Here is a 23,968-nt window from a genome sequence, read left to right on the forward strand (position 1 = left end):
CTGAATTCTTTCCTAGGTGTAAAAAATATAAATGGGTACTAATATTTATAGGTAAAGTTGATCCAGGGAATATCCGATTGCCTCTCGGGGATCAGGAAGGAATTCTTTCCCCTGCTGTAGCAAATTGGATCATGCTTTGCTGGGGTTTTTTCGCCTTCCTCTGGATCAACTGCGGGTATAGGATTGTGTATATGGGATTGTATGGTTGGGTTTTCTTTACTGTTTTTTGTTTTTTATTGGTTGAGCCGCATTGACTTGTGTCTTTTTTTTTTAACCTGACTAACTATGTAACTATGTTTGCAGAACGTAAGTTCTGTGATGACCATGAAATTTGACCGCCTTTTGACCCATATACACTTTCTGGTTTGACATGTTCAGATTTAAAGGTGATGTCCATATTGAAGGAATGGAAACTCCTTAGTATTGGCATTTTTTTTTTGGCTTTCTGGATCCGAGTGATAGAGAGGAACCTGCAGGTGTGGGGGGGGGGGGGGTAGGCTCAGAACTCTTCTCCTCCTTTACAAGCAGGGGATTCCCAGAACACCAGATTGCCAACAAAAACTGGGCGTGGTGGTCAAGGCTCCTGTTATAAATCATGGGGCCCCGTGTGGCCTACCTGACAGGGCCCTCCCCACCCAGCCTGGGTGGGTGAAGGTGTATGATCCAAAACACAGCTCTACATAACTCCACTAATTCATGTGGCAATAGTACCTGTGTGAATGAGCCCTTAATTACGTTATTTTAAATTATTTATATTTTTTACATTTTTTATCAGTCCAGCAGGGTGGGGGGGGGGGGGGGACTTTGGTGAAATATCAGCAGTCTAAAGAGACCCCTGGTGTCTCAATTTTGTCACAGAGAATCCCCAATCCTTTCTCTGCATCCTCAGCTGACGAGCGGGGGCAGGAGCGCGCCGCCCCTACCCACCTGCGTACGATCGACGTATAACTACGGCGGTATGCCCAGGAGCGGCTGCCTACCGCAGTATATAGTTGCACAAAAAAATACCAAACTTGTCAAGCCTTGAAGTTGTGCGCTACCATGAAATGGTGACAAACTATGGTATCCATAAATGTCCACAGAGGATACCATTAGACCTCTGAAGGTATGCAGTATGTTGGACCAAGCCATCAGTAGAAGATCCTTTAGCCCCTGAAAGTTGTGAAGTGGGGCCTCCATGAGTTGGACTTGTTTTCTCAGCACATCCCAGAGATGCTTGATTGGATTGAGATCTGGAGGATATGGAGGCCAAGTCAACATCTCAGACGTGTTGCTGTGTTCCTCAAACCATTCTTGAACCACGTTTGCAGTATGGCAGGATGCATTATCCTGCTGAAACCGGGCCATTCACATGATGTAAAAGAAAACATGCTTCATCAGACCAGGCCACGTTCTTCGATTGCTCGGTGGTCCAGGTCTGATGCTCACGCGAAAATTGTAGGTGCTTTTGGCTGTAGACACAGGTCAGCATGCGCACTCTGACCTGTCTGTGTCTACACAACCCTATACACAACAAACTGTGATGCCCATTTTTCTGCTTTAACCACTTTACCACCGGAGGATTTTGCTGTCTTACGTCTGGTCCACTTTTTGCGATTCGGCACTGTGCGACTTTAACGGAAAAATTGCGCGGTCGTGCGACGCCGTACCCAAACAAAATGTACGTCCTTTTTTTCCCACAAACAGAGCTTTCTTTTGGTGGTATTTGATCACCTGTGCGATTTTTACTTTTTGCGCTATAAACAAAAAAAGAACGACAATTTTGAAAAAATAACAATATTTTTCACATTTTTTTATATGAAATTCCCCCCCAAAAAAATGTAAAAAATCTAAATTTTTTATCATTTTAGGCCAATTTGTTTTCTGCTACATATGTTTGGTAAAAAAAATCTCAATAAGCGTATTTTGATTGGTTTGCGCAAAAGTTATTGCGTTTACTAACTAAGGGAAAGATTTTTGTCGTTTATGGTGGGTTTTTTTTTTAACGAGTAATGGCGGCGATCTGCGATTTTTTTTGCAGGACTGCGACATTGCGGCGGACAGATAGGACCCTTGACTGACATTTTTGACACTTTTTGGGTTACCAGTGACATTTCTACAGTAATCAGTGCTATACATATGCACTGTTACTGTAAAAATGACACTGGCAGGGAAGGGGTTAATTTTATTGGAGAGGCAGGGGTTAAATGTGTCCCTTGGGGCGTGTTTCTAACTGTAAAGGGGCGTGGCTTTTGGAGAGGGAGGGGTTAATGTATGCCTGGTGCTTACTGACGTGTGTGGGGGGAGGTGACTGAGTGACTCAAGGACAGATCGCAGGTTCAGCTATGCTGAACCCTGCAATCTGACCCTGTCTGTCACTTTGGAGATCCGCCCGCTTTGTTTACACAAGCGGGCGGATCTCCAGACTCGATTCCCCGATGATCGGGGAAGAGCGGCGGCGATCGCCACTGCTCCTCCCCTGGCCCGACTCCCGCTGTGACTGAATACAGCGGGAGCGAGCCTCCGGCGGCGGCGCGCGCGCCGCTGAGAAGGGGGAGTGTCTGCCGACGTAGGTCTACGTCATCAGACCTACAACAGCCACTTTCCCGCAGTAGAGCTCTAGTGAGCAGACGGCAAGTGGTTAAACACATCAACTTCGGAGACACCATGTTTACTTGCTGCCTAATATATCCCACCCACTTTCAGATGCCATTGTAACCAGATAATTATTATTATTATTATATAGGATTTATATAGCGCCGACAGTTTACGCAGCGCTTTACAACTTGAGGGTAGACAGTACAAATACAATACACTTTAATACAGTAGGAATCAGAGGGCCCTGTTCGTTAGAGCTTACAATCTAAGAGGGAGGGTCAAGAGATACAAGAGGTAATAAATGTGGGATGGGCTGATGGAGAAAATAAAAGTACAGTTGTTAGGTGGATGCCAGATGGGTTTCTCTGAAGAGATGTGTTTTCAGGGATCGTCTGAAAGTAGACAAAGTAGGAGATAGTCGGACAGATGGGGGTAGAGCATTCCAGAGGATGGGAGAAGCTCGGGAGAAGTCCTGGAGGCGAGCATGGGAAGTGGTTACAAGGGAGCTAGAGAGCAGGAGGTCCTGGGAGGAACGAAGAGAACGAGTTGGTCGGTATTTTGAGACCAGGTTAGCAATGTAGCTGGGCGCCAAAGTTATGGATGGCTTTGTAAGTTCTAGTTAGTAACTTGAATTTAATTTGTTGGTTGAGTGGCAGCCAATGGAGGGATTGGCAAAGAGGGGTAGCAGACACAGAGCGGTTTGCAGGGGAGGACTGGGCCAGGGGGCAGGGGGGCAATTGCCCCCTGGGCCGCTCTGATTCCCAGTAAAAAGGCAACACCACTTTTGCTACAGATATGGATGGTGTAAACTGTGTCTGTCCAGAGACCAGTTTAATGCCCCACTGGAGACTCTCCTCCCCCCCGCCAGCACCAACCAAGGTGTCCCAGTCCCCCCAACTGCCCCCTGCTGGCCAGGTCAGGAACCAAGATTCAGCCGGTGAGTAGATAGTACCGGTAGCAGAGTTTTAGCCTGGAATGAGGGTCAGCAGAAGGCTGGGAAGAGGGAGAGTGGTAGCGGGGCCGAGTTGCTGCACTATGGGCCTTTGGTATGTACTTTCCCCCTGGGCTGAAAGTTGCCAGTCTGCCCCTGGCAGTTTGCAAGGTGGTTGAGCCTGGCAGCAGCGTTCATGATGGACTGAAGGGGGGATATTCTTTTTAAAGGTAAGCCAATGAGAAGGGAGTTGCAATAATCAATGTTATTCACGCAACCTGTCAGTGGTCATAAAGTTATAGCCGATCGGTGTACATTTTCATTTTCAATTTTTTACTGGAATTGAATATACAGTGGCATATGACCAGACTGAGGGCGGGTGGGCACATGTGATATGACTGGATTGGCATGTTGGAACTTGTAGTTCTCAAAACATTGGAGCGCCACTGTTGCCTCCTTCAGGCAAAACGTTGAGAAAAGTTCCGGTCCCACAAATCCAATCCTATTAAGGTCTGCGGGAGGACAGACATAATTTACTGCAGAAAGCACAGCTTCATTAGAAGTGGTAATGGGATTGGCAACAACCGGATATCGATTCCTTGTCCTATCTATAGAGAGTACATGTAGAGCTATGATATTAGGAGGTGATTAATTAGGCAGCGGGCATATGAGTCATGGCCGGAGCTGGAGCGCTGATCAGGATTTGAAGAGGGCACAGAATAAAGTCTGATAATTAATTGTAATTGAAGGTTTTGTATTGTTGGGAGGAAAGCCGGAAATTATCGGATGTAAGGAGCTTCACCTAACGCCTGTTTGACCTCTGCACTCTGGAAGAAAGTACTAATCCTCCGAGAAACATTTCAGAAATTATAAGAATCATGGAGACATTTCTTTTTTTTGTGGTTTTTCAGGAATTGTTCCACAATATATCTAATAATAGATAGACAAAAAGTCAACTGGACTTGTTCTGTAATTTTCAGGAGGTTCCAGAGCTTTTCCAAGCCACTTCTTCAGTTCTAGTGGATGTCAGGAACATACACCAACAATATTTCCAGGACAGTGAGGTGCAGATTTTGAATAGAGACGACAACTGGTTCACAAGAGACAAAAAAAAAACAAAAACATCTATATCAATCGTAACAAACATCTCTAAACAGTGGTGGGGGCCTTCAACGCCATTTGTATTTGAAGGTTGCCTACTGTTGGGAGCTTTACCAAATGCCTGTTTAACCTCTGCACTGTGGAAGAAAGTAAAGATCCTCTGAGAAACGTTCAGAAACTACGAAAAATGTAGAGACATTTCCTTTTTCTTGGTTCTTCAGAAATTGTTCCACAATATATCTAGTAGTAGATAGTTACAGTCAACTGGACTTGTTCTGTAATGTTGAAGACATTCAGTAGCCTGTCCATGCCACTTCTTCAGTTTTAATGAGTGTGAGGAACATACCCCAACAATTGTTCGAGGACAGTGAGGTGCAGATTCTGGATAGAGAGGACAGCTGGGTCATAAGAGGCATGAAGGAGGCCATCTACATCTATCGGAACAAACATGTAGAGACATTTCCTTTTTCATGGTTCTTCAGAAATTGTTCCACAATATATCTAGTAGTAGATAGTCACAGTCAACTGGACTTGTTCTGTAATGTTGAAGACATTCTGTAGCTTTTCTAAAGCCGTTTCTTGAGTTTTAATGAGTGTGAGGAACATACCCCAACTATTGTTCGAGGACAGTGAGGTGCAGATTCTGAATAGAGAGGACAACTGGGTCATAAGAGGCATGAAGGAGGCCATCTACATCTATCGGAACAAACATGTAGAGACATTTCCTTTTTCTTGGTTCTTCAAAAATTGTTCCACAATATATCTAGTAGTAGATAGTCACAGTCAACTGGACTTGTTCTGTAATGTTGAAGACATTCAGTAGCCTGTCCATGCCACTTCTTCAGTTTTAATGAGTGTGAGGAACATACCCCAACAATAGTTCGAGGACAGTGAGGTGCAGATTCTGGATAGAGAGGACAACTGGGTCATAAGAGGCCATCTACATCTATCAGAACAAACATGTAGAGACATTTCCTTTTTCTTGGTTCTTCAAAAATTGTTCCACAATATAGCTAGTAGTAGATAGTCACAGTCAACTGGACTCGTTCTGTAATGTTGAAGACATTCTGTAGCTTTTCTAAAGCCGCTTCCTGAGTTTTAATGAGTGTGAAGAACATACCCCAACAATTGTTCGAGGACAGTGAGGTGCAGATTCTGAATAGAGAGGACAACTGGGTCATAAGAGGCATGAACGAGGCCATCTACATCTATCGGAACAAACATGTAGAGACATTTCCTTTTTCACGGTTCTTCAGAAATTGTTCCACAATATATCTAGTAGTAGATAGTCACAGTCAACTGGACTTGTTCTGTAATGTTGAAGACATTCAGTAGCCTGTCCATGCCACTTCTTCAGTTTTAATGAGTGTGAGGAACATACCCCAACAATTGTTCGAGGACAATGAGGTGCAGATTCTGGATAGAAAGGACAACTGGGTCATAAGAGGCATGAACGAGGCCATCTACATCTATCGGAACAAACATGTAGAGACATTTCCTTTTTCACAGTTCTTCAGAAATTGTTCCACAATATATCTAGTAGTAGATAGTCACAGTCAACTGAACTTGTTCTGTAATGTTGAAGACATTCTGTAGCTTTTCTAAAGCCGCTTCCTGAGTTTTAATGAGTGTGAAGAACATACCCCAACAATTGTTCGAGGACAGTGAGGTGCAGATTCTGAATAGAGAGGACAACTGGGTCATAAGAGGCATGAAGGAGGCCATCTACATCTATCGGAACGAACATGTAGAGACATTTCCTTTTTCACGGTTCTTCAAAAATTGTTCCACAATATATCTAGTAGTAGATAGTCACAGTCAACTGGACTTGTTCTGTAATGTTGAAGACATTCAGTAGCCTGTCCATGCCACTTCTTCAGTTTTAATGAGTGTGAGGAACATACCCCAACAATTGTTCAAGGACAGTGAGGTGCAGATTCTGGATAGAGAGGACAGCTGGGTCATAAGAGGCATGAAGGAGGCCATCTACATCTATCGGAACAAACATGTAGAGACATTTCCTTTTTCTTGGTTCTTCAAAAATTGTTCCACAATATATCTAGTAGTAGATAGTCACAGTCAACTGGACTTGTTCTGTAATGTTGAAGACATTCAGTAGCCTGTCCATGCCACTTCTTCAGTTTTAATGAGTGTGAGGAACATACCCCAACAATTGTTCGAGGACAGTGAGGTGCAGATTCTGGATAGAGAGGACAACTAGGTCATAAGAGGCATGAACGAGGCCATCTACATCTATCAGAACAAACATGTAGAGACATTTCCTTTTTCTTGGTTCTTCAAAAATTGTTCCACAATATAGCCAGTAGTAGATAGTCACAGTCAACTGGACTCGTTCTGTAATGTTGAAGACATTCTGTAGCTTTTCTAAAGCCGCTTCCTGAGTTTTAATGAGTGTGAAGAACATACCCCAACAATTGTTCGAGGACAGTGAGGTGCAGATTCTGAATAGAGAGGACAACTGAGTCATAAGAGGCATGAAAGAGGCCATCTACATCTATCGGAACAAACATGTAGAGACATTTCCTTTTTCATGGTTCTTCAGAAATTGTTCCACAATATATCTAGTAGTAGATAGTCACAGTCAACTGGACTTGTTCTGTAATGTTGAAGACATTCAGTAGCCTGTCCATGCCACTTCTTCAGTTTTAATGAGTGTGAGGAACATACCCCAACAATTGTTCGAGGACAGTGAGGTGCAGATTCTGAATAGAGAGGACAACTGGGTCATAAGAGGCATGAAAGAGGCCATCCACATCTAGCGGAACAAACATCTGTAAACAGCGGTGAAGGCCTTCAACACCATTTGTAATTGAAGGTATACTACTGCTGGCAGCTTTACTGAATGCCTGTTTAACCTATTCAATGTAAAGGAAAATACAGATCCTCTGAGAAACGTTCAGGATCACTGTGTGATGCTATCATGTCAATATGGACCAAAATCTCTGAGGAATGTTGCCAACACCTTGTTGAATCCATTTAGAATGAAGGCAGTTCGGAAGGCAAAAGGGGGTCCAATATGGTACTAGCAAGGTGTATCTAATAAAGTGTCTGGTGAGTGTATATGCCTTCAAAAGGTTGTGGCTTTGCTTGTCCATTCACCCAGTATAAATACCTAAACTTTTGTTTATACTGAGCTTTTGCATGCAACTTTAGAGATGAGATCAGGTTTGTAGAGACAGTGGTTGTGGACTGATAGAACTTTACCACTGCTCACTGTGCTGCTACTTCAGCAAAGTGGCTCGTTAAGGTCTGGCGACGTAGACCTACGTCACCAGACTCTCCCCTCTCTCGGTGGCGCGCGCGCGCCGCCGGAGGCTCGCTCCTGCTGTATTCAGACACAGTGGGAGTCGGGCCAGGGGAGGAGAGGCCGTGATTACCGCCGCTCTTCCCCGATCGTCGGGGATCGAGTGAGGAAATCCGCCCGCTTGTGTAAACAAAGCAGGCGGATCTCCTCTGTGACAGACAGTGACAGATTACAGGATTCAGCATAGCTGAACCTGCGATCTGTGTCTCTGTCACACAACCCCCTCCCCCCACACACGTCAGTAAGCATGAGGCATACATTTAACCCCTTGATCACCAATAAAGTTAACTCCTTCCCTGCCAGTGTCATTATTACAGTAACAGTGCATATTTTTAGCACTGATTACTGTAGTAATGTCACTGGTACCCCCAAAAGTGTCAAAAAATGTCAGTTAGGGGTCCGATCTGTCCGCTGCAATGTCGCAGTCCCCCCAAAAGAATCGCAGATCGCCGCCATTACTAGTAAAAAATAAACAATAAAAATGACAAATCTTTCCCGTAGTTAGTAAACGCAATAACTTTTGCGCAAACCAATCAAAATATGCTTATTGTGATTTTTTTTTACCAAAAATATGTAGCCTAAAATGTTAAAAAATTTTGATTTATAATTTTTTTTTTGGGAATGTTATATATCAGAATGTAAAAAATCTATATATTTTTTTCAAAATTGTTGCTCTTTTTTTCAAAAATTAAAAATAGCACAGGTGATTAAATATCACCAAAAGAAAGCTCTATTTGTGGGGAAAAAAGGACATAAATTTAATTTGGTTACAGCATCGGACAACCGCGCAACAGTCCGTTAAAGTAACGCAGTGCCGAATTGCAAAATACTGTATAGCCTGGTCAGGAATGGGGTAAAATCTTCCGGTCTTAAAGCGGTTAAAAATACGCTCGTTGAGAATTTTTTTGTCAAAGACATGGAGCTAAATACATTTTGGCCAAAATATATGACAAACATTTAATATATTGGATATTTTTTAACTGTCAAAGTAGAAAATCTCAATTTTTTTGCAAAATGTTGCTCTTTTTTTATTAATATCGCAAAAAATAAAAATCGCACAGGTGATCAAATACCACCAAAAGAAAGCTCTGTTTGTGGGAAAAAAAGGACGTAAATTTTGTTTGGGTACGGCGTTGCATGACCGCGCATTTGTCAGTTAAATTCGCGCAGTGCCAAGTTGCAAAAAGTGGCCTGGACGTTAAGCAGGAAAATCCTCCGGTGGTAAGGGTAACGTGGTTAAAGAGGTCCTTGCACTACCAAACTCATCCCCCTCGTATAAAAAAAAAGATGTGGGATAAACAAGATTATTAAGTATTCTTATCTTTCCCTGCGTTCCTTACTTACCATCCTTCCCGGAAAGATCCTGGGAACTGATAAATACCCAAATCTTATGAGAAGATTCTCCAGTGCAACAGGATCTTCTTGTGAGACTTTGGAAAACCCAGCATTCCCTGGGATTATATCGGAAAGGATGGTGAAAGAACCCAGGGCAAAGAAAATAAATTAAATCCCCCCCCCCCCCCCGCCAAGGCTTTTATTTTTTAATTTTGCTACAACATTATGGGGAACAAAAAAGTGGACCTTACATTTTTGGATTAGGGTCTGCTTTAAAGTGGTTCTAAAGGCAGAAGGTTTTTTTGTTATCTTAATGCATTGTATGCAGTAATGTGTTACTAAACCCATAACAGTAAAATCAGTGTTTATATGCAATAAATCATGCTTGTTATACTCACTGTGGAACCTAAGGGGTTAATCCACTGCCTTGTGTAAAAAGGCTGTTTGATCCTGTCTTCTCTGACCCTCCCCTTCTTCCACTGTCCCCAATTCATCTCCTGATAGAACAGAGCCTTTGGGGCACTCTGCACATGCTCAGTTTAGTGTGTATAGCTAGAGCATTTTTTTTCCCTCTTGGGAGAGTGCATGTGATCAGCACAGGACCAATCAGCACTGTCCAAACAGAGGGTCAGGGCTCCTGCACCCTGATAGGACAATCAGGAGAGAATGATAACTCCTCCTACAAGCTTTAACCAGACACTGATAGAAGCCACAAGACTGCTATATACTGCTGCTGAGAAAAGATATCTAGAAGTTTATATTTAAGATAAAAAAAACCTTCTGTGTGCAGAAGCCCCTCTAATACTTAACAGAGCCGCATCTCGATCCAGCAATGTTGCATGAGAGCCTTGAAACTCTCCCTCCTCATTGGCTGAAACAGCAGCAGGTGCCATTGAGATCCCACTGCTGTCAATCAAGGTCAGTGAGCCAATAAGAAGAGAGGGGGCGGGAGCCGAGCCACAGTTCAGTGTCTGAATGGACACACAGAGCAGTCGCTCAGCTTGGTTGCTCCCATAGCAAGCTGCTTGCTGTGGGGGGACTCGCCAGGAGGGAGGGGCCAGGAGCGCCTCTGAGGGATCTGAGAAGAGGAGGATCTGGGCTTTATTATTTTTAAACAAAACGAGAATTTAATATCACTTTTAGAACAGTGATGGTGAACCTTGGCACCCCAGATGTTTTGGACCTACATTTCCCATGATGCTCCACCACAATGCAGAGTGCATGAGCATCATGGGAAATGCAGTTCCAAAACATCTGGAGTGCCAAGGTTCACCATCACTGCCTTAGATTAAGGAAAGTACTCAGAGTGGGCTTTACCAATGAAGTGATGCTCACTAGTAGACTACATCAGCCCCAGCTGCATCCTCTCACCTTGTGACTTACTACAAAGTTACAATGTTGCAATTTGAGAGAGAGGAGACTGAGAAAAGACTTCCTCCTGCCTGTAGCAGACTGATGACATCATTCATCCACATGACTTGTAGGCAGGGCCGGATTAAGAGCATCATGGGCTTGGTGCTGAGGATTTTGAAGGGCCTTAAGGGCCGTGCCTTGGCATGCACCCAGAGGAGGAAGGGTGCAGCCATGCATGCCTAATTCAACATGGGATGCTGTCTCTGAAGCCCATAAACACATCCATGCATCGGCAACTGTCCCTCCTTGTCCGGCCTTCGTGCTGTGTGGGGAGGTTCTGAGGGAGCTGCCTGGGGAAGCGAGCATGGAAGCCAGACTTCTGTGTTTACAAGTGACAGAAGAGCGGTAACAGTGAATATGGCCAACCCGGGGCCTATATAAAGGTAGGGGCCTGGAGCTGCAGCTCCAATAGCCCCTACGTTAATCTGGCCCTGCTTGTAGGGTAGATTTAGACCAGGGATCCTCAAACTACGGCCCTCCAGCTGTTGCAGAACTACACGTCCCATGAGGCATTGTAAAACTCTGACATGACTAGGCATGATGGGAATTGTAGTTCCTGAACAACTTGAGGGCCACAGTTTGAAGACCCCCTGATTTAGATGTATGTCTTAATCTACCTATCCTCGAAAGCCTGGTCTGAGATTGCATCAGGCTTCATACGAAAGGCTTCCAAGAGCAGATGGACACACATGATCTCAGGTACCACCATTATCAGAGGAGGAACATTTTATAATGGAACAACGGCTATTGTTTTCTAACCTGCCCGTTCAATGGTGGAAAGGAGGGTTGGTTCCTTTCCGATGACATATCCTGATCTGAATAATTTTCCACAACTAGCTCTTTGCTGCTAGCAGGCAATTCATTGATGCACAAACATATCATACCTGTGTGTAGAGAGGTTCGTAGATGTCCACCCCATTGTCCTGGCTTTGGGACAAAGTCTCAGTAGCTCGTTTCCAGATGAAGCGGGCAGGTGGATTGGAGCTTACAGTACATCGAAGGAAAACAGTCTTCTCCTGGTAGAAACTCCCTCTTACATCGCTGATGGTCTGGTGAACAGTAAGGATGGGTTCATCTAAATCTGGAAAGCAGGGTCACAGGGTGGGTTATAAGCTTTGTCACATTTAATTTTATTGATTCTTTTGGAGATCCTAACAAGTCATGAGAACTGAAAAGAAAAGCAAAGAGGAAAAACCATGACAAGCAATGAGTTACACCAACCAATAAGCCCAGGAACCAACCAACCAACCTACCCTCCTAAATAATGTAAGGGAATTTCCAATAACTATCCAGCTAACCCTTTTGCTAATTTACCAAACAAAACTGTTGTCCAACCAACTAGCCTACCATTCCCCTAATCAATAAAAAAAAAAAAAACAATAAATAATCACCAAACTCAGTCCCTCCAAATATCAGTCAACCATAAATTTTTACATCTAATGTCAGACATCCGCCGCTTGAATCTCAGATAGTTCTGATAAATCGTTTGAAAATTCAAGCAATGGGTGTCTAAGTTGGCAACAACTGGTTCAACAAACTCCGACCTGAAAATCGAATCAGCAGGATGAAAAATTATTGGTGGAGCTGTAACTGCAGTTAATCAGATATAGTTTCTTCTTGGGTATATCAACAGCAAACCAACAGTCATCTTCTTAACTGACCAGCCAGCCAACAGTCACCTCCTCAACTAATCAGCAAACCAACAGTCATTTCCTCAACTAACCAGCCAACCAACAGTTACCTCCTCAACTAACCAGCCAACCAACGGTCACCTCCTCAACTAACCAGCCAACCAACGGTCACCACCTCAACTAACCAGCCAACCAACGGTCACCTCCTCAACTAACCAGCCAACCAACGGTCACCTCCTCAACTAACGAGCCAAAAATGGTCACCATCTCAACTAACCAGCCAACCAACAGTCATCTCCTCAACTAACCAACCAAAAACGGTCACCTCCTCAACTAACCAGCCAACCAACGGTCACCTCCTCAACTAACCAGTCAACCAACGGTCATTTCCTCAACTAACCAGCCAACCAACAGTCATCTCCTCAACTAACCAGCCAACCAACGGTCAATTTCTCAACTAACCAGCCAACCAACGGTCACCTCCTCAACTAACCAGCCAACCAACAGTCATCTCCTCAACTAACCAGCCAACCAACGGTCACCTCCTCAACTAACCAGTCAACCAACAGTCACCTCCTCAACTAATCAGCCAACCAACAATCATTTCCTCAACTAACCAGCCAACCAACAGTCATCTCCTCAACTAACCAGCCAAAAACGGTCACCATCTCAACTAACCAGCCAACCAACTGTCACCTCCTCAACTAACGAGTCAAACAACAGTCACCTCCTCAACTAACCAGCCAACCAACGGTCACCTCCTCAACTAACCAGTCAACCAACAGTCACCTCCTCAACTAATCAGCCAACCAACAATCATTTCCTCAACTAACCAGCCAACCAACAGTCATCTCCTCAACTAACCAGCCAAAAACGGTCACCATCTCAACTAACCAGGCAACCAACTGTCACCTCCTCAACTAACCAGCCAACCAATGGTCACCTCCTCAACTAACGAGTCAACCAACGGTCACCTCCTCAACTAACCAGCCAATCCATATTCGAACTAATAACCAAAGAACTCAGCTATAAAATTAGGCAAATCAAAAAAAGTAATAGATTCATCAATCCAGACAAAACAGCATGGATGGAGGAGTCTACACTGATGGCTTTTGTATTCAGGCAGCCACAGCAATCGTGGCTGCATGAATACCAAACAGTGACTGCATCTGATAGAATGTAGTCACTGTTCTACTGAAAAATTTCCACCTAGCTTCTTCAATTTTTCAGTGTAATTTTATCTATCTGGGTAGTGCCAACAGGGTCAGCCACAGCTGGCATTTCAGCCAAGTAAGCAGGAACCAGATGCAATTCAGACTGTGTATGACCAGCTTTACTTATCGACCAGGTGAATCACTAACTAATCAAACAACTCAAACGTTTACAAAAATTTGGTAATTTTTCCAATTGACTCGCCCACCAACCAAGCCACCAACCAAGTCACCAGCCAAGCCACCAACCAAAGCACAAACCAAGCCACCAACCAAGCCACCAACCAAACCACCACTTAAGACACCAACCAAGCCACCTAAAAGGTTGTTCTGTCCAGCTCAGTAGATGTTTTAAAATAGAACTTGATGCACTCCTAAATGCACAAAATATAACTGGATACTACTATTTATAGGTAATAACACCAGGGGTAGTTGATCCATGGAATATCCAATTTCCTCCTGAGGAATCAGGAAGGAACCCCACCCAGGAAAAAAGTGGACGGTACTTCATAGGGGCTTTATTTTTTCTGCCCTTTTCTGTGGTTATAGATTTGTGTATAGAGGTTTTCTATTTATGTATTTTTTCTATTGCTTGATGTAGATGTCTTTTTTCAACCTAATGTAACCTACCAATGTAACTATATTCTAGTATATTTATTTAATATATTCTGGTATGTTTACATATTATATTCTGGTATAATTATATATTATATTCTGGTATATTTACATATTATATTCAGTATTTTTAAAATATTTTATTTTGGCAAAATTATATTTAATTTTATTTGATATATTCTGGTATATTTACATATTTGTTTTAGGTATTTTTACATATTATATTCTGGTATATTTTATATATTTAATTATGATATATTCACATATTATTTTCTGGCATTTTTATATATTATATTCTGGCATACAGAATGTATATATTCTGGTATATTTACATATTATATTCAGGTATATTTATACATCATATTCTGATTTTTTTTTTATATTTTTTTTCTAATTTATTTACATTTTATTTTCTGGCATTTTTATATATTATATTCCGGTATACAGAATTTATATATTCCGGTATATTTATATAATATATTCAGTTATATTTATTTAATATATTCTGGGATAAAAATATATTTAATTCTGGCATATTTACATATAATTTTCTGGTATATTTCTATAATATATTGCCAATTACAGTATGCATATATATCCGGTATATTTGCATATTTGTTTTCTGGTATTTAAATATTTTAATTTCTAGAATATTTATAGATTATATTCCAGTAGATTTAAATATTTCATTATTTTCTCTTTATACATATTATATTCTGGTATATTTTATATATTTAATTCTGATATATTCACATATTATTTTCTGGCATTTTTACAGATTATTTTCTGGCATTTTTACAGATTATATTCTGGTATATTTAGTGATTATATTCTGGTATATTTACAGATTATATTCTGGTATATTTACCGATTATATTCTGGTATATCTACAGATTATATTCTGGTATATTTACAGATTATATTCCGGTATATTTACAGATTATATTCTCGTATATTTATAGATTATATTCTTGTATATTTATAGATTATATTCTGGTATATTTACAGATTATTTTCTGGCATTTTTACAGATTATATTCTGGTATATTTACAGATTATATTCCGGTATATTTACAGATTATATTCTGGTATATTTACAGATTATATTCCGGTATATTTACAGATTATATTCTGGTATATTTACAGATTATATTCTGGTATATTTATAGATTATATTCTGGTATATTTACAGATTATATTCTGGTATATTTATAGATTATATTCCGGTATATTTATAGATTATATTCCGGTATATTTACCGATTATATTCTGGTATATTTATAGATTATATTCTGGTATATTTATAGATTATATTCTGGTATATTTACAGATTATATTCTGGAATATTTATAGATTATATTCCGGTATATTTATAGATTATATTCCGGTATATTTACCGATTATATTCTGGTATATTTACCGATTATATTCTGGTATATTTACCGATTATATTCCGGTATATTTATAGATTATATTCCGGTATATTTATAGATTATATTCTGGTATAATTTACAGATTATATTCTGGTATATTTATAGATTATATTCCGGTATATTTATAGATTATATTCCGGTATATTTACAGATTATATTCCGGTATATTTATAGATTATATTCTGGTATATTTATAGATTATATTCCGGTATATTTACAGATTATATTCCGGTATATTTATAGATTATATTCCGGTATATTTATAGATTATATTCCGGTATATTTACAGATTATATTCCGGTATATTTATAGATTATATTCTGGTATATTTATAGATTATATTCTGGTATATTTATAGATTATATTCTGGTATTTTTATGGATTATATTCCGGTAGATTGATGAGAATGTTGTTTGCAGCTTTTTCACATAACATAAATTTTGTAACTTTTTGTCTCAGTGGCCATGGAATTATCCGGATAGAATACACAGAGACGTCTCTGCAGCATTTCAGCTGAATTTGGTGTTTATTTTTATCTTGCTCTTGCCGAGGTGCAGATGTCCGGAGTCTATTAATATTTCAGAGTCTCAGGACTGCGGACTCTCAGGTCAACAATATTCTCCGGAATCCACTTCTAGACATGTTTACAGAAAACACGTTCTTTATTATCAGCTGGAAGAAGCTGAACTCAGAGATCAGCAAATATTTCCTAAATCCATTCATCATAGATCTTCTTCTTGATCTTTATGTATCCCTCCAGATCTGTGCAGTAATCCAGTGTGAGATTTCCTGTTATAAAGACCGCCCACTGCTGCCCTCTCTCCTTGTGCAGGGGGACTGGTCTTGTCTCCGCCCAGTTCTGTAATCTTCTACAGGCAGTTAGTAGTGGGTGGAGCCTGCTGGTCCCTCCCACAGCTCTGCTCTCTGCACAGGCTACAGTATGTAAAGCACAGCGATGATGCCACTGCTACTTTTACAATCTCTGGGTTTGCAAAGGTATTTAGTCCCCGTTCACACTAAGGCGACCTGTGAGGTGACCTGGTATACAATGTATTACCCCCCCCCTTCTGGTCACACTCTGTATACAATGTATTACCCCCCCTGATCGGTCACACTCTGCATACAATGTATTACCCCTCCCCCGGTCGCACACCGTATATAATGTTTTACCCCCCCCCGGTCACACTCTGTATACAATGTATTACCCCCCCCCCCTGGTCGGTCACATTCTGTATACAATGTATTACCCCCCCTTCTGTTCACACTCTGTATACAATGTATTACCCCCCCCCCCTTCTGGTCACACTCTCTATACAATGTATTACCCCCCCCCCCTTCTGGTCACACTCTGTATACAATGTATCATCAGTGTTTCCTATACAGTGAAGTGTGTAGGGATTGCTGGTTTTGGGGTTAAAATAAAGTGTGAGAATTCTTGTAGAAAAGCTCAGTAATCAGATAAGAAGATAAATTAATTAATCAAATAGATGGAAGTGATCAATGGAATGTCATCCTGTAACGCAGGGCTTGTGATCCTTTTTTTTTTGTCGCTCTAATCAGTAAGTGAATAATCCTCTTTGGTGAGTCAGGCCCCACGCCCCCCCTCCCCTCAGGCCCCGCTTCCCCCCCTCCCCCTCTGACCCCTTTCAGTCTGATGAGCGGACCCTCCCTGGAGACACAAAGAATATTTTTTGATGTAAAAAGCTGATCTTCCCCCGAATCAGAGGCGCCGATTGGAGCCAGAACCTGTGCAGAACATGGACTGCTGTCTATGGAAGGGAGGGGGAGGGGGGGGGGTACTGCTTCCAAAATCTGTTCTTCTGTACCGCTAACTGGCGTGTTTATTAACCACTTGCTTACCCGGCCTTTTCTGGCGACTTTCTTTACAAGTTTAAATCAGAATTTTTTTCTACGAAATTACTTGGAACCCCCACACATTATATAATTTTAGCAGAGACCCTAGAGAATAAAATGGCGATTGTTGCAATTTTTTTATGCCACACGGTATTTGCACAGCGGTTTTTCAAACCCTGTTTGTTTGGAAAAAATACACTTTAGTGAATAAAAAAAGAGAAAAAACAATATATACCCAAATTTTTTTTTGTATATTGTGAAAGATAATGTCAGGCCGAGTAAACAGATACCAAACATGTCACGCTTTAACCACTTTACCACCTGAGGATTTTGCTGTCTTACGTCCAGGCCACTTTTTGCGATTTGGCACTGTGCGACTTTAACTGACAATTGCGTGGTCGTGCGACGCTGTACCCAAACAAAATTTACGTCCTTTTTTTCCCACAAACTGAGCTTTCTTTTGGTGGTATTTGATCACCTGTGCAATTTTTACTTTTTGCGCTACAAACAAAAAAAAGAGCGTACATTTTGAAAAAATAACAACATTTTTCACATTTTTTTTATGAAATTCCCCCCAAAAAAATTTAAAAATCAAAATGTTTTTAAATTTTTGGCCAATTTGTTTTCTGCTACCTATGTTTGGTAAAAAAAATCACAATAAGCGTATTTTGATTGGTTTGCGCAAAAGTTATTGCGTTTACTAACTAAGGGAAAGATTTGTCATTTTTGGTGTTTTTTTTTTAACAAGTAATGGCGGCGATCTACGATTTTTTTTGCGGGACTGCGACATTGCGGTGGACAGATTGGACCCTTGACTGACATTTTTGACACTTTTGGGGTTACCAGTGACATTTCTATAGTAATCAGTGCTATAATATGCACTGTTACTGTAAAAATGACACTGGCAGGGAAGGGGTTAATTTTATTGGAGAGGGAGGGGTTAATGTATGCCTGGTGCTTACTGACGTGTGTGGGGGGAGGTGACTGAGTGACACAGGGACAGATCGCATGTTCAGCTATGCTGAATCCTGCAATCTGTCTCTGTTTGTCACTTAGGAGATCCGCCCGCTCTGTTTACACAAGTGGGCGGATCTCCAAACTCGATCCCCAACAATCGGGGAAGAGCGGCGGTGATCGCCGCTGCTCCTCCCCTGGCCCGACTCCCGCTGTGACTGAACACAACGGGAGCGAGCCTCCGGTGGCGCGCGAGCGCCGCCCAGAAGGGGAGGAGTCCAGCGACGTAGGTCTACGTTGCTGGAGGGAATCGAGCCACTTTGCCGCAGTACAGTCCCAGTGACTGGTCGGCAAGTGGTTAAACTTTGTTTTTCTTATTTATTTTATATGTACAATGTCTCTTTTATTTTTTCTTTATTTAATTTATTTATTTATTATTTATCACTCTTAGCCCCGGTTCACACTAGGGCGACCTGTGAGGCGACCTGGTCGCCTCACAGGTCGCCGCAGGTCGCCTCCCATAGGGAAGCTACGGACCCGTTCTAATAGGAGCGACACAAGTCGCTCCAACCTAGAAAAAGGGTCCGGAGCTTCTTTGGGGCGACCAGGAGGCGACCGCCATAGACTTCAATGTTGCTGCCGTCTGTGGCGGCCGCTCCGAGGTCGCGGCGCGCTGCTCGCACCGCGATCTCGGAGGTCGCCCCTGAAAGTAGCGTCGCGCCAGTGTGAACCGGCGCTCATTCCTATTACAAGGAATGTAAACATCCCTTGTAATGAAAATAAGGGTGACAGGTCCTCTTTATAGAAAGATCTGGGGTCAAAAATACATTTAAGAGCAAAAAAAAAAAAAGTGACCTTTTGCTTAAAAAAAAAAAAAAAAATTGTTTACCTCCACTCTGGACTGAAAGTGATGTCATGAAGTCGCTCCAGTCCTCCAAGACCATGGAGGCAATCAGGGAGGATCTGGTCTCTGTTCACCTCTGTGACCAGCCAGATTGTTTCTTTGTAAGACCAAGAAACACTGACAAGCGGCAGGAGGAGGGGAGATGTCCTGCGTCTAAAAGCAATCCAGCAGCTAATGAGCCGCTTGGAGCGCTTTCATGAGAAAGCCAGCCGCCAGAGGGAAAAATAAATAAATAATACCGGGGTTATGGCTGATAGCGCAAGCCATAAACCCGGTAAACCAGCTGCAACCCGCAAAACATATATATACAGTGTGTATTGCAGTCGACAAGTGGTGAGGGAGATTGGAACGGATCCATCATCCACACCATTGTTTTATGGATTTTAAATGTGAATTGCAATAAAATTGTACTATTTTAACTGATATATGTTTTTTTTTGATGGTTTTAAACCTATAGAATGGCATTCCAATTACTTTCATTAGTCACAATGTACCTGCAATGTATATAATTAAACTCAAACAGAGCTCACATGTCATTACATGGACCAGAGAAGAACAGTGATGTCACATGATTGGCCCAGCGTCATCCAACCCACTGGGAGACCTCGGCATCATGGACCTACCCTCCAGGGGGTGCATAATCACGCCGACCTGGGCTCACAGTACTCTGAGACAGAATATAGCTCACATGTCATTACATGGACCAGAGAAGATCAGTGATGTCACATGATTGGCCCAGCGTCATCCAACCCACTGTGATACCTCGGCATCATGGACCTACCCTCCAGGGGGTGCATTATAACGCCGACCTGGGCTCACAGTACTCTGAGACAGAATATAGCTCACATGTCATTACATGGACCAGAGAAGATCAGTGATGTCACATGATTGGCCCAGCGTCATCCAACCCACTGTGATACCTCGGCATCATGGACCTACCCTCCAGGGGGTGCATTATCACGCCGACCTGGGCTCAAAGTACTCTGAGACAGAATACTGTATAGCTCACATGTCATTACATGGTCCAGAGAAGATCAGTGATGTCACATGATTGGCCAAGCGTCATCCAACCCACAATCTGTGAGACCCCAGCATCATGGACCTACCCTCCAGGGGGTGCATTATCACTCCGACCTGGGCTCATAGTACTCTAAGACATAATATAGCTCACATGTCATTACATGGACCAGAGAAGATCAGTGATGTCACATGATTGGCCAAGCATCATCCAACCCACAATCTGTGAGACCCCAGCATCATGGACCTACCCTCCAGGGGGTGCATTATAACGCCGACCTGGGCTCACAGTACTCTGAGACAGAATATAGCTCACATGTCACTCATTACAGCCCATTCAAAGGACCGGATTGCCAGATGCATGGAGCACAAAATTGCTCAAAAACAAGTAAAAAATAAATGTGCGGCGTTGGCGCTACGCTCGCTCTATACCTGGCCTAAATCCCCAAGTCTCTTCCGTTTCTTCAGGACTTTGTAACTCTGAAAGCCAAAACCCAAATCCGCCTGAAGTATAATTACTTCTCTCGCCGTCCCGCTGGGCCCAGGAGATGAATGTAAGAGTCCGGCTGTTACTCAGATGTTCCGGAGCCTGCAACAATTTTCCGGAGACCCCCTTCCCCCACCCCTGCCGCCCACGGAAAAATGTTATTTAGTTTACAGGAAAGAAAAGACAACCGATTGTCTCCACTAAATTAAAATGGAATAAAGTGCGGCGGCGTCCCGGGGAGGTCTAATCAAATCAGCTTGCGAAGGATAACGAGACAGTTGCGTTCAGACACGACGACTGTTGGGACTGTCAGCTGGAAGTCCAGCTTGGGTCGTGTCGAAGATGAAATTGGAAGAGGCGAGGGCGCGGCGTGCCAGGAGACAGCCGGTGAACGGGGGGAGGGGGGGCGCACAACAGATCTGCCTCAATGGCGACGAGATGTGAAATTTTCCGGAAGCTGCACATTATCCGCAGAGACAGATGGCTGCGGATCGCAGTACCTTTTTTTCCCCCCCCGATGCTTGTCTCCTGTTCCACATCTCATCCCAACAAGGTGCCGCTGAGCCGTGAGATCACGCGGCAAGAAAATATGCCAAGGCAGCTGGCACCGCGCTAAAGAGATCCCCCTCGTCTCCAACGCCCTGCCAGAAACGCGTTTTGCTAAACAAAAAAATCTTCGTTAGTGTTACAGGTCAATGTATCTAAGTCAATAGATACATGTGAATGGCGTGAACAGCTAAACATTTTTTTTTTTTTTTAACGCATTTTTGCTAAAAAAAAATTATTTAGAACCCCCAAATATTAAATAGTATATAATTATATAATATATAAATTAAATATAAAAAAAATAAATAAAATGAAATATTAAATTATAATATTATAATTTATTATAAATAAATTATATATTATATAATATGTAAAGCAGTGGCCCTGGAGAATAAAATGGTGGGTGTTGCATTTTTTTTTTTTAGTAAGGTCAAAGCAGTTTTTTAAACGACAATTTTTGGGGAGAAAATACGCTTTTTTTAATTTTATACCCAATTTTTTTTTTTTTTTGGTAAAATTAAAAAGATAACACCACGCCAAGTCAATAGAAACATGGGAATGGTGTGAACCGCTAAACATTTTTTTTTTGGAATGCATTATACGTTGCGCTTGGTGATCATCAAATATACAGGCTTGACTTTTGCTTGTGCAATAAGCGGCAACAATGTGTTGTCGCCACGTTAGTGAAAGGCATTGGGTATTGACTAACCCCTTGCCAGCCAGGCTGATTCTGTCACTTCTCTCCTACATGTAAAAATCTGCTTTTTTTTTTTTTTTTTGCTAAAAAAAATACTTAAAACCCCCCAAACATTAAATATTATATATTATATAATAAAATAAACAAAATTATATATTATAATATAATATTATAATTTATTATAAATAAAATATATATTATATATATATATATATATATATATATATATATATATATATATATATATATATATAATATATAAAGCAGTGGCCCTGGAGAATAAAATGGTGGGTGTTGCATTTTTTTTTTTTTTAATTAAGGTCAAAGCAGTTTTTCAAACGCCAATTATTTGGGAAAAAATACACTTTAATTAATTTTAGCGCGCACAAACACAATATAATACCCGATTATTTTTTTTTTGGGTAAAATTAAAAAGATGACACCACGTCAAGCTTGACTTTTGCTTGTGCAATAAGAGGCAACAATGTGTTGTCGCCACAGTAGTGCAAGGCGTTGGGTATTGACTAACCACTTGCCAGCCAGGCTGATTCTGTCACTTCTCTCCTACATGTAAAAATCTGCTTTTTTGTTTTTTTTGCTAAAAAAAATACTTAAAACCTCCAAACATTAAATATTATATAATTATATAATATATAAATTAAATATAAAATAAATAAAATTATATATTATATTATTATAATTTATTATAAATAAATTACATATTATATAATTATATAATGTGTAAAGCAGAGGCCCTGGAGGATAAAATGGTGGGTGTTGCATTTTTTTTTTTTTTTTTTATTAAGGTCAAAGCAGTTTTTCAAATGCCAATTTTTGGGGAAAAAAATACGTTTTTTTTTAATTTTAGCGCGCACAAACACAATATAATACCCAATTTTTTTTTTTTGGTAAAATTAAAAAGATGACACCATGCCAAGTCAATAGAACAATAGAAACATGTGAATGGCGTGAACTGCTAAACATTTTTTTTTTGGAATGCATTATACGTTGCGCTTGGTGATCATCAAATATACAGGCTTGACTTTTGCTTGTGCAATAAGTGGCAACAATGTGTTATCGCCACGTTAGTGAAAGGCGATGGTTATTGGCTAACCACTTGACAGCCAGGCCGATTCTGTCACTTCTCTCCTACATGTAAAAATCTGCTTTTTTTTTTGCTAAAAAAAAAAATACTTAAAACCCCCAAACATTAAATATTATATAATTATATAATATATAAATTAAATATAAAATAAATAAATAAAATTATATATTATATCTCCTGCTTCCTGCCTTCATCTAATCTCTATGTATTCATATTTTTGATATACCTTATTGACGTTTTTATAGGAACCACCTGCAGGATTTTCCTGACCGTGCTAGGTTCCTAGTCTTGCATACAATCCACTATGGACTGTATTTGGTTTGTTGTATGTATTCTTTATTTGTCTGTTTAATTTGTTTAAATCAAATGTTGTAGCTTAAACCCTGTATCGATTCATGTAATGGATCAGGATTCGCTCTCTGCTTGTCCATAGGCTTGTTTGTAGGTATGAATTTGGGCGCCAAGCAGGGGACAGCTGTATGCTTGTCCTCTCCGGCTCATTCAGCCGGCGCGGGTGTCCGGCCACGGGGATCAATTTACCTCTAGCGCCGGACATCCGATAGTATGGCGCCCGTGCCGGAAGTGACGTTTGCGGACACACGTCACTTCCGGCGGGGCCAGTCTTAAGCCACGGGCGCGGGAGGATGAGTCATGGCGGCTCTCCCGACCCGTGGCTTTTGAGGTAGCAAGGTAAGATACTGGCCGATAACATACTAGGCTCTCCTTTCAACTACTTTGTCTAATTTTTCCCCTGGGGCTTTCTCTATGGGGATAGCCAATGTCTGAATTTTGTAGTTTTTTGGTCTGTTGTCGTCCTGTCCCTGCATATAAT

General features: G+C 41.4%; 1 protein-coding gene across 3 annotated transcripts in view; it reads right to left on the minus strand.

Annotated features, from left to right (window-relative positions):
• MDGA1 (MAM domain containing glycosylphosphatidylinositol anchor 1) overlaps positions 1-23,968 on the minus strand; it is a 498,204-nt gene that overhangs the window by 242,424 nt on the left and 231,812 nt on the right. For all 3 annotated transcript variants that reach the window (XM_082251647.1, XM_082251646.1, XM_082251645.1), the window contains exon 4: positions 11,567-11,763. In XM_082251647.1, the coding sequence (XP_082107773.1) occupies positions 11,567-11,763 (197 nt within the window). The remainder of the gene's footprint in view (positions 1-11,566; positions 11,764-23,968) is intronic.

Source organism: Pelophylax lessonae, assembly GCF_965119305.1.
Source record: "Pelophylax lessonae genome assembly, chromosome: 3".
Classification (NCBI taxonomy): domain Eukaryota; kingdom Metazoa; phylum Chordata; class Amphibia; order Anura; family Ranidae; genus Pelophylax; species Pelophylax lessonae.